This window comes from Mustela nivalis (assembly GCF_964662115.1).
Source record: "Mustela nivalis genome assembly, chromosome: 17".
Taxonomy (NCBI): Eukaryota; Metazoa; Chordata; class Mammalia; order Carnivora; family Mustelidae; genus Mustela; species Mustela nivalis.
Window position 1 is genome coordinate 2,546,058 of NC_139036.1, and position 12,200 is coordinate 2,558,257.

The 12,200-nt window shown below is 55.4% G+C and overlaps 1 protein-coding gene across 8 annotated transcripts in view; it reads right to left on the bottom strand.

The window, feature by feature from the left end:
• RABEP1 (rabaptin, RAB GTPase binding effector protein 1) overlaps positions 1 to 12,200 on the bottom strand; it is a 184,243-nt gene that overhangs the window by 17,744 nt on the left and 154,299 nt on the right. For all 8 annotated transcript variants that reach the window (XM_082707826.1, XM_082707825.1, XM_082707828.1 and 5 more), the window contains 5 exons: positions 10,187 to 10,322; positions 6,801 to 6,979; positions 4,806 to 4,937; positions 1,244 to 1,711; positions 158 to 262 (listed from right to left, as the gene is read on the bottom strand). In XM_082707826.1, coding sequence (XP_082563952.1) covers positions 158 to 262; positions 1,244 to 1,711; positions 4,806 to 4,937; positions 6,801 to 6,979; positions 10,187 to 10,322 — 1,020 coding nt within the window. The remainder of the gene's footprint in view (positions 1 to 157; positions 263 to 1,243; positions 1,712 to 4,805; positions 4,938 to 6,800; positions 6,980 to 10,186; positions 10,323 to 12,200) is intronic.

The window sequence follows — 12,200 nt, forward strand, 5'->3', positions numbered from 1 at the left end:
GCGTGGACAAAAGGTCCTGGTGTGCCCCCAGCGGAATGCAGCGGGTGTCCTGGAGGTCACATGGATGTATGTCCCCAAGAGAAGGGAGAAGGGAGCCCTTATTTCCGCGTGTCCGGGGGAAGGACGTCACGGCCCTTCGGTCTCGCAAGCAGCTCACCTGGTCTCTGGTCTCTGCCTCCTGAACCTGAATGCCCTGCAGCTGCTTCTCGTAGTTGGAGCACATGTCGCAGCGTCGACCGAGTTTGTTCCCTGCGTTATGAACCTGAGGCACCAAAATGACCCTCGTCAGGCAGCACGGGTCGTTCCACCCACACTACCCAGACAGCCCGGGCAGGGTAAACAACGTCGCCATGGATTTATGGCAACAGAGGGTGGGGTTCTGACACGGTGGACACCCACACGAGCACGAGAGGACGCCCAGGGCCCTGAGACACCGCGCCGCAGGAGAGCAAGAGGCCACAGTCCCAGGCCGAGAGCCCCACGCCATCCATGAGGGGCTGCGGGCGGGGAACCAGCGCACCAAGCTCAAGCTGCCAACCAGTGAGCTACACGTCCTTCCTGCGACTGAGGGAGGCGGCTCCACTCAGAGCTCAACCGCTCCTTCCGGAGACGGGGCCCTGAGAGAGAAAGCGCTGCAAATCCGAGAACCTGGCCCCCTGTCTCCATGCGCACGGTCACCAGGAAAACCCGCACGACTCTGTGGCCTGCGACAAAGCCCTCACCTGTGAGCCAGGGACCATGTCCCTAGAACACAGGCCCCGTGAACCCGTGGCCCCATGAACCCATGAGCCACTGCGCAAGGCATCAAGTTTGCTCCTACTGGTCCCTCTGAGTTTGCAAACACGTCCGAGAGGAAAATAAACCTCCTGAAACGTCGCCTTCTTCTCCCTCCTGTGGTGTCCGCCCCCTCCTGAAGTGCACTCACGCACGGACTGCTGACGAGATCGCAAGGAGCGACGACAGAAGGGGTCTCGGAGAACACCAAGACTGGCGACAGGGCAGAGCAAGCACGTTCCTCCAGCATGAAGCTGCCTGCGTGCCGCTCTGGGGGGGCACTTGGGGGCAGTGGGGGTGCTGCACAGTCAGAGCGATCAGCCAGTCGGTCCCGGGACTCGGGCAGAAGGCCGCTCCCGGCAACATGTGCATGCCGGGACCCCAGGGCCATCTAGTGAAGGGACAATCCCATGGCCACCGGGTGTCCCACCGCTGGAGCGAGCGGGAGAAAAGCAGGAGGACGGCTCACCTCTTTCTGCAGGAGATTCCATTCGGTCTCGCTGACCAGGCGGTAACCACTGGGGGACACATAAGCACTTTCCACACCCTGGGTGACGCTGGAGAGGAGAGACGCGGTCTCCTCCTGCTCGGGCGTCATGGCCTTGATGGCTCTCTCCTGATCTTTGGTCAACATGAACCCACTCGGCATCTGCAGCGACCCAAGGGATGCCGTGTCGAAGTTCTCCGGCGCCGAGTCTGCTCCCACCAGCGGCCCAAAGTCCGACTCATCCAGGTTGCCGGCAGATTTTGCTTTGCAGTTGTAGCCCAGAGCTCTGCACTGCAGCGAGCCGGAGGTCCCCAGGCTGTCCGTAGACTGCGCCCTCCTGAGTCCGTCCTTAAACATGTCCGCGTCCGACTTGCTGAATGGGTCTGCAGACGGCAACAGCAAGTCCGCGTCCAGTGAGTGCGCAGAGCCATGGGCGCTGCCCAGGTGTTCCTGAAACGTGACAACACACACGGCCGAGTCAGACGACACGCTCCACTTCAGAGATGGGAGCGAGAGCGTCGCAGACGCACCTGCCACACACTACACACGCCACTCCGCGGCGTGCTCCCTCCGTAGTCCTGGGGCATTCACCAATGACCTCTGTGTGCTGGGCCCAAGCCAGGCGCTCAGGACACAGCTGCGAGCAAACCCCGACCTCGGCATGTGTGCAGCTCATGAGAAACAGTGCGCCAGCGAGCAGGCGGGCAGAACACCGCACAGCGTGACACGGCAGGCTCCCACTCTGGGCTGAGAGCTCCAGGGGCTCGAGGTGTGGGCTTGAAGCCGGACAGGAGTCGGGGGAGGACTCCTGGATCTCCGTGCTGGGGACGCCCACGGGGAGACGCCCACCCAACACAGGGAGCAGAAGGCTTTAGACAGAGGCTGGAGAGTGACCACCGCAATGAGAACTAAAGTCACAGCAGCAGCTCACAACCCTACGAAGGGTCTACGGACCAGAGGGGCTGCTGAGGCCAGAGCCCCAAGAAACACCGATTCCGTCCGCACTGCGGCTGGACAGAGGAAGGAGTAGCCTGAGAGGGCTGCAGTGAGAATGACATCGGACATTGGCAGGAGACATGAGCACATGAAGTCTGTTAATCCTGTTTCTTTGTTTTCTATGTTTTACGATGTTTTTCCCATTCCGAGGACCTTGCCAGCCAGAGAGAGACTGGCCCTCCAAGCCACCTGAGTCCTCCAATTAATACACAAGTCGCCTAAGAACACGCCTGGCACATACACCCGACCCATCCCGCATCCAGCCCAGCCGCCTCCTTTACCTGCCCTCACTGCCCCACACCAGTGCACCCCCACCCTAAATCGACCAGGCGCCAGGCGTGGGGAAACGGAGGAGACCCTGCACCGAAGTCTACCGGGATTCCCCCAACCAGCCCGCCCTGCGCAGCCCCGCACCTGCCCTCCGAGTCCCCAACGCCTGGGGCCCATGTTGTCCCCGTTCCCGCTCCTGCCTTGTGACCCAGCATTGCTTCGTCTGCACATGGCTCTGCATGATGTGCATGACTCGCTGCTAGGGACACTGTGAGCGACATCACACTTTCCTTCCAATGGCACGGACCCACAGGCCTGGGCACAAATCAACCAGGATGGGATTATGGGGCCTCTGCATGCCAGCGATTCAATACCGCTTGTGGGAAAACATTTACTGATGTGCCAAAACCTCCAAGACAGATTTAAGTGGAAAAAATTTACATAAAACATTATGGAGAGTTACAATATGGGTCATGGTTAAAAAGTAAAAATAGAAACACACACGTTAACTCTGGGAACAGAAAACAAAACGGAAGCAGAGCTACGCGGTGTCACCTCTGGGCAGGGGGACCATCCCGAAGCTATCCTTGTTTCGCAAGACTTTTCTGTACTTTCCACATTTCCCACAGCAAACATACTTTGCTTTTATAGTGAGAAAAAGATCCTCTACGCATCAGGCAAAAGAAGATATCAGGCCCTACAAATTTTGATCATCTTTAGCCAAAAAACTCAGACTCTGAAGCGGCCACTATGAACCTCACATCAACAGGGAAAAGTAAATCGTCATGAGCCTCAATACAAAGTGTTTTCCACAAAGCGTAAAAGATCAGATCCGAAAACATAAAATATACTTCGAATGTCAGAAAATAACGTTATTTACAATATATACTACAGACCAACGAAGGCAGAATCAAAATATTTTTTTAAAGCTTCACTGTATGTTATAACAAATCTCCCTTTCCCATTTTCCTGCTAAAATATTTTCTGAAAAGTCTGAAACATTTTCAAACATTCCTGCATACATAACGCTTGGCAGCACCCAAAAACTGTGACACTCTCCTGGGAGTCTGACCGCTTAAAAAATGCACGGGAGAATCAGGCCAAGTGGTTCTCAGTGTACGACCCAAAACAAAGAATGCAGAAAAACAATTACATCATACTTGTCAGCGTGCACTGGGATATTTTTAAAACGTTGACGTCCAGCCACCCATAAACATGGAAACCTAAGTGACCAGGAAGCAGATCACACAGGGCTGAGCGTCCACGTGCCAACCACACAGACACACGGAACCCCTCAAAGTGGGAACAGACCCTGATCCGATCCAGCCGGGAGGTGGGGCAGGGCTGGGGGCAGTGGGTGCGAGGCACATGAGCTCGGGGCAGGGGGACAGGGCTGGCTGTACGGATGCGGGGAGCATGGGAAGCACTGAGCGTCACCCAGAGGTGAAGGCCCTTCTGTGCCTCTGGGGCCCCAGAGGCTGGGGGCCTTCGCTCTTACCCCGAAGGCGGGAACAGTCAGCCCGCATCCTGAAGATGAGAGGGAGGACCTCAGCGGTCAGCGAGCAGGGCAGGCGGCCTGGTAGGGCAGCCCCCGGCGCGCTGACAGAACAGGACGGCGACTGTGGCTGGAACGGCGAGCAGTGGGAGGTGACTCCCAGTCACGGGAGTCCGTGTGCTCTGAGGAGGGAGGCCTGGCTGCAGCTGCACTGCCCATAAGGGAAGGGGACAGTAATGCTGGGGGCGCCGCAGGCCAACAGGCTGCAGACAGGAAATCTGATGGAGAGGCTCCGGCCGCCGCGGGGAGGGCATGAGAGGCCCCAAGGCCACGGGAGCAGCACTCTCCATGCCCAGGGCTCCCCACCCCCCCCCCCCCGCCTCTTCCACCCGCCGCCCCGGCCTCACCCGCTGTCCTCACAGCCCACGGCCTCAGACCAGCTGATGTGCAAGCATGTGCTGTGGGGAGTTTGGTGACTCGGGAAGTAAGATCGTCTTCTAGAGAAAAACCCAAAGCACCAGCATCAGTTACTGTCATCCCCAAAAAGATCCAGCAGGCGGCCCTGCAGTCCCCTTCTGCTCTGATCCAGGAACCGCTGCAAGCAAGAGCGTCTAAGCCGCTGAGCGCAAGGAGAGGACCCGGTGTCTCCGGAGCACTCCCTGCCGGCTCGCAGACGTGGGGACACACATCTCCTCTGTACCTCCTCGGATGCTCGGCCCTGCACGCCCGCATGCACATGGTCACGTCGTGGCCACGGCAACCCTGACGACAGCATCACCCTACCTCCTCGTTTGACAGCTGGGCCGCAGGCTCCTCATGCGGGAAAGCACACGCTGCCGGGGCTCTCCCCTCCTCCTCCGCGTCCGCTCGGCCGGGGTCCTTCCGCTTGTGAAATCTCTGCTGCTCATCTTCCTCCTAAAAGTTAAGGAAAACAGATACGGACGTCACCCCGGTAACCTGCACCTCACAGTTCACTCATTCCGCGGCCGCTCCGAGCACACAGAGAGCGCAGAGAATTGCGGGAAAACCGGGCGCTGGCGGCTCTTCGCCGTGCCCCCGCGTCAGGACGTCAGACCTAATGCTTTCCCACTGCGGGCCCAGAGCACGGAGCCCGGCCTGGAGGAGAAACCAGGAAACGGCTTCCAAGAAGCACGTGTGAAGAGAAAGCACCCCGAAACAGCCCCTCCTTCATGGAGCCCCGGGGCTGTACGCGGATGCTCCTGCTGACGCTGGCAGCATTCGGGTGGGCATAGCCCCTGGAAACCGGGCGAGTTCACGTGAGACGCAAAAGCAACGGCTGAAGTTCATGTACTGCTGCACGACCAGACGAGCAGACCCCTCAGTGTCCCCCGCCCCGGCCTGGCACGTGGGGACATGGCCATGGCACCTCACAGGGCAGAGGTGGGGGGGCATGAGCTTCTGCAGGAGCAGTGCCACGCGCTCTGCACGGGCAGGGGAAATGGGCCGAGAAGCACCACTACTGGCTCTGGAACAGTCAGCGGACCAGGGAGTCTGCCAACCGGGGGCGGGGCGGGGCGGAGCTCCAAGGACAGGGAGGCAGGCGCACAGGGAACCCCCAGTGTCCTGCCGTGGCTAAGAGGGCAGGCATGGCAAGAGGGGGACGCAGGCTTCGAACCTCAGATCTGCCGCAGTCCGCGCCGCAGCTGGGGCACGTCAGTGCGTCTGCTCCGAGAGCTCAGGACAGAAGCTTTAGAGGCAAAGCCTTAGCATGCGCAGACATGCGGGAAAACCTTGGCAGGCATTAACAGTGGCTGTCAGTGAGCGGCGGCAGCGTTTCGACTGTGGTCACGGACAGCAGTCCAGAGCCTCAGCCTGAGCTTGCTGTGTCCGCACACCCAGAAGAGGAGGAGTCACAACTAGAAGACCGGAATTTTGAAAAGGATGAAACTTTTGAACCCAAATCCAACCTAAATCCTACAAGGCAGTCTGAACAACATCTATGGCACAGAGAAAAGCTCCCACGTGGCTCTCCGCAGGAGATCTCTGCTCCCGCGTGACACCCGGCAAGACTGGGACACACCACTGTCAGAGACAAAGAACACAGATCACGAGGCCGTCTGGGCGTGGGATGGGGCCAGGGATCGAGGCCGTCACAGTGTGTCCACCCCGGCAGTGAGTGTCAGCTCCCCAGCGCGGGGCCGAGGACAGCAAGTTCCACGTACCCTGTGTGGACTAGAACCAACCAGACACCCACTTCCGATCGTGGATACATGCCCGGGAGGACCGTCCTCCACACAAAGACCAGACAACAGACGCACGTGCTCCTCCAAGGGAGGGGCTCGGATAGTCTCCTCCATCCCCTCGCGTGTACAACAAAGCATCTGCAACCTCACATGTGTCTGGGTGTGGCTCGTGTGGCTCAGACAGGATTTCAAAAGGTAAGGAGAACGCAGGCTCTCCGGGCACCCTCGGGAATCCTGTCTGTGGCAGCTAACCATCCCGCGCCGTCACCGTCCAACGAGGCTTTCAGAGCCATGTCACCAAAGACGGGACCTGGATACACAAAATCCCATGGCCCAGGAGAACCGAACAGCACTGCGGAGAAAGAGCTTCTCAGAACCGTGAACCGCTGCGTCCCGCAGCTTCCAAAGAGGACCAAGGCTAAAGAAGTTCTTTTCCCACAGTCAAGGCCCTCACGGAAACTGAAAAGCAAAATCCCTCCGACGCAGCTACTGTGTACTTGGAAAGGGCGCGGAGGCCCGCAGGCTCGGGACAAGCCTGTGATGGGGCGGGGGGCGCGTCCGCAGCACGGCTTACCTGGTCTCGCTTCTTCAGCTCCTCCACCTGCCGCAGCTGCTCTGCGGTGAGCACGGCCTCCATGCGCTGCATGTCCCGCATGAGCAGACGCTGCGACTCCAGAAACTGGTCGTTGGCCTTCTGCCACGTGTGTTTCAGCTGGTTGTGCTGCTGTCGCTCTTGCTCCAAGAGATGACACACTGTTTGGGAACCCCCAATCAGAAACACCGGGTTTTAACAGCAGGTGACGGCTGGAACCGGGGCCCCTAGACCAGGTCCGGCCAGCGGTCCACCTCAGCTGGGACTCTGCGGCGCACAAGCACCGAGGGGCCACCAGCGACTGGACACAGGGCAGCTGTCCACTCGCACAGGCTCCCAAAGCGTGCTCCCAGAAACAGCGACACGTGAGAAAAGGATATCTGTGCCCAGGGAGTGTTAGAAACCTTGCTTAGATGAATTTTTACAGGGTCCTTCACTGTAGGACTTAGAGCCCAGCACCTGTGCTCATGCCTGTGTTCTGGAGGAGGATACAGAACACAGCAGTTCCCCAACTCCTTTGACACCAAGTCCTCTCCACAGTGCCACTCACGTGACAAGGGTAGTTCTGGGGAACACCCTTTGGGAGACACTGCTCTGAAAGCCACAAGTATGGTAACCGTGATTCAGTGTCTTTAGAGACACTCTGACAAGTCTGTTACCCAGATGTCCCTCCTGAGCCCACACAGCTCTGATGGCTCAGGACAAGGCGAAGGTTCTCTGTATCAGCAGATACGGCCCACACGCCCCTGCCTGGCCATCCTGTACCAACGAACCGGTGGGTGGCACCACCCAGTCACACAAGCCAGAAACCAGAGACAGCCACTGCGGCTGCTGTGCCTCACCCCACCCACCGCCCCCGTGACAGGAGCTACGAGCTCCCTCCAGTGCGGGGGACACAACCCTCATCTGCCACCAGCCTCAGACCAGCTCTCACGACTCACACAACTGGTACATGTCCTGCCATTCGTCTTCGTGCCCTGGCCTACCCTCCACACTGCTGTCAAACGGACTTCTTAAGTACAAAATCTGTATGATCACTCTCAAGTTTCAAGCCCTTCAGGAAAGCCAAACACAAGGCCACATACTGTATAATGCCATTTACACAGAAGCCCAGAAGAGGTAAATCTGTATAGACAGACCAAGGTTGCCGAGGGCTGGGAGGGCGAGAGAAAAAGAAGTGACGAGTAATGAGGACAGAATGTCCTGCTGGGAAGCTGTGGAATCAGACAGTGACAACAGTACACAGCTCTTTGAGTACAGTAGCCTTTAAAAGAGTGAGCTTCATGGCATGTGAATTATATCTCCATAAAGCTTTTATTTAAGAAAAATGTTTTTGTTTTTTTTTTTAAAGATTTATTGATTGATTGATGAGAGAGAGAGAGAGGGAGGGAGGCAGACACAGAGGGAGAAGCAGGCTCCCCACTGGGCAGGAAGCCCAAAGAGAAACCTTTTCAGGAGCTCCTTCCCGCCCATCTGGTAAATCCCAAGCCATCAGCCTAAGGCAGCCACAATCTGGCTCCCACTTCTCCCTGGCCGCTGGTATCCTAACTTTGCTGAACAAATTTCTCCCATTCTGTGACCTTGCTGTAGCACGTGCAAATGGCCTTCAACATCAGGCTCGTCTCTGGCCGCCGGACAAAAACCCACCTGTCGGTCACAGCCCCCCTTCCCACCTTCTTTCAAGAAGCCCACCCATGCACGGTCCCCTCTCAGTGCACCTGCAAGCCGGTCCCAGGGAGGCGACAGCACTAACTTGGCGAATTCTCCCAATTCGGGCTGCAAGTCACACAGCTGCTTGCGTTGTACCTTCTCCTCCGTTAAGCACTAGTTTTGGTGTGTGCTGCCAGATGGAAATTATGCCCTGCTCATTAATGAAACTTCTCAAATACTTTCCAGATAGTTAGGAAGGCTTGGGGCACGTCATTTGAACAGAAAGTCCTATTTCTTTGGATGCTCTCAGAGTCTGCGTGCCTTTTTGATGCAGCACCACATCTGAAAAGTGCTTCCTGAAAACCAAAGACCTGCTCAAACTTTGGGTTATTCTCCTAACATTTTAAGAAATAATACTGTGGGCTTACAGAATTTCACCTTTCCACTATTTGGGGGGAAAACCCCGAACACGCAAGCCTCAATTACCGTCGGAACGGCTCTGTGTCCCTCGGCACCCGACAGACTTAGACAGTATTCACCACAGGACTCTCACCCAGTCCTAAACTCGCCTGTGAAGGGGCTCCCGGTACAACCCACAACGCACACAAGGCCTCAGGAGTCCATGCATCTAGAGGAGGAAAATGGTAGATGTGTGTGACCACTAACCTCTCCCTGAAATGTACTGCTTCCTATAAAGACCCGCAGTACGGGCAGCCCAGCCCAGCCCAGGAAGGAGGACAGCACCTGAGACCCGGCAGCCAACGGAAGCCGGAGCCACTGCCGTTTCTCCACACAATAGCCGCAGGTACCCCCACACAGCCCCAACGCTCGGCACTGCTTCAACCACCAAACCTTGGCCGTGAGCGCATCAACAGAACGGCACACGTGTTACTGTACCGGAAGATCAGTCACTTACGTTTTCATTACTGTTTCATAATGCATGAGTTTCCTTTTGTATTTTCTATTTCAGGGATTAAAAATAGGATCCTAAGAGGGTTTCACAAGACTGCCAAAGGAGTCCGTGACACAAGAAGGTTAAGAACGCCAGGGAAGGGGTGCCTGGGGGGCTCAGCTGGTGAAGCGCCTGCATTTGGGTCAGGTCATGATCTCAGGGTCCTGGGATCGAGTCCCAGGTCCAGCTCCCTGCTCAGCGGGGGTCTCCCTCTTCCTCTGCCCCTCCACCAGCTTGTACTCTCTGACAAATAACTAAAATCTTAAAAAAAAAAAAAAGAAAGAAAGAAAGAAAAAATTATCTTTATTTTAATGGGGAAAGATAAGCCTTCTTCCCTAGGCCAGAGGAAACAGAGTCCATTTCTGTGGAACTCCACCACCAAGCCGGAGGTCAAAACTGTCCTTAACAAACAGGACGCTACTTGAGGCCGCCGGAGCACAGCGCCCGCCCTCTGTCCACGCTCACTCTTGCTGATCCACCTCCATCAAAGTGAGTCTGGGGGCAAAAGCCATTTAAGCAGAGCTTCCAGCCCTCTTGTCTTTCTGTCCAGAGCTCATGCCCAGAGTCCTCGAGGACAGAGGGGCTGCTGACAGCCCACGTATCTCGAGGGGCCCTCACAGCTCCAGCCGCTCAGGAGAACGTGCGAGCCACACGCCAAGCTTCAAGTGCATCACCGTTATGCTGGAGTCTGGGATTTGTTACAGGCTGTAATCGGTACCGATTTTCCTTAGAGACGAGACTAGAAAGACATAGAACCCGTGCTCACCCTCATGCAATTCCTTCCGCAGCTTCTCCGCGTCCTCCTGCAGGACGGATTTCTGGGTGTTCAGAACAGCCACGTACATCTCCAGGTCAGTCCTACAAGATTTCTCAGCTTCCAGATAATGATTCAGCTCCTTAACCTGAAACAAAACGCAGTTCTAGGAAACGAAAACCAACTGCACTTTCTGCTGCAGATATGCTGGTAAGTTCTGGATGTGCTGGAAAATAATTGACACGTCTACTTCCGCTTTATGTGCAATTTTAAAAGTTAAGTTGAAATTTTTAGTTACACTACAAACACATAGTTGCTATAGAAAAGTAGGAAAGCAACATGATTAATAGTGGTGTTCTCCGTAATCATATTGCCAAGTGAGTACAGAACGGAGAAGACGTGCAACAGCTTTGTCCCTCGTGTCCCAAACAGCCAGCTCTAATCTGCATTCCCAGAGCAGCATTTGCCTGGACCCATTTCGTCACATTCTCAGTAACACTGCGTCGTGCAGGGGTCTTTAAACAGAAGCTAATTCCTAAAGATAGCAAGTAGTGCCACACTCTTGTAAATGTGCTTTTCTTTGACTTCTGGTGTAGTAGTTCCAAATGCCTTGAATTTATGAAAAGGGCCCATCTTCATGGACACACGTACTGGACGGAAAAAAGAGGAAGTCATGATAGGAAAAATAACTACTCTCGTACTGTGATAAACACTAACTTGAAGGCCCGTGTGAATGTTTTTTAAAATCACATCTTTTAGGGGTGCCTAGGTGGCTCCATGGGTTAAGCATCTACCTTCAGCTCGGGTCATGATCTCAGGGTCCTGGGACTGAGTCCCGCATCAGGCTCTCTGCTTAGCTTTCCCTCTCTCTCTGCCTGCCTCTCTGCCTACCTGTGATCTCTGTCAAATAAATAAATAAAATCTTTAAATAAATAAAATCACTTCTTTTTAAAAACGCCTTATTTCTGTTTAATATTCAAATGTTAACAAGATAGTCTAACATCTGAAATGGTTATAACCAAAATAAAATAGTCTTGCCCCAGAGTGTGAATCACTTGTTTTTACCCTGTCTTATGTATTATCCATCCAAAATTCTGGCCATTTATGTATGTCCACGTTTTCAAATGACTATGTCTAATTTCACTTTCAAAGTTATTTTCATGCCTTTCAACTTCCTATTTCCCCCAGCGTGAACATGCCGGCTGACCTGTTTTCAGGCGTCGGTACTCCTAGACCATTAACACAAGAGGTCAGCAGTGGGCAAAGGCTGAGCGGGCCGCGGGAGCCGGCATGGAACGCGCAGGGGGCTGTGAGCACCACAGACGGGTGCGGGCCACTGTGAGCGTGTCCCCATGATTGCAGGGGGTGGGCACTGAGCTGACGACAACAGGAGTCCACGGGGCAGACATAAAACGGTGGAACTCAGCCAGTAACTCTGTCTGCTGCTGCTTCTTGGCTAAGTATCTGGCTCAATGAGTAGTTAGTGACATCCGCGAAGGAAACTAAGTGATGGCTGGACAGTGGGGCCGACCACGGAAAGCTACTCTACAGAGGACCACGGTACAGCAGCAACGTGGGGCAAAGTGAAGGGAGGGAATGACGACCCCAAGGACCCCAGGCTGCCACATGAGTCTCCAACCTGACAGCGGCAGCTGGAAGTGGGAGAGTCTGCACACTCCCACAGCAGAAAAACGCGACCCATCTGCCTGGCGACACTTATACTCTCGAGAGGCTGCGAACGCGTTCCCCTCGCTCATGCTTCCCCGACTCGCAGTGAGGCCAAGGTCTTCCCACATTCTGGAACGCCTCTCTTCCCTCCTGGCTGAACGGCTCACTGCGTGCTTTACTGGTCTGTCCACGGCCGGCCCTCACGGACTGCGCGGCCCTGACCGACTCTGGGTACTCATTGTCAGGCACATGCACTGAGCAGCCCACACCCTTTCTGTGCAACCTCCGCAGCATCTTTTAATAAGGAAGATTTATATTCTAGTGTAGCCAAATCTGTCCAACTTCTCTTTCCCAGTAT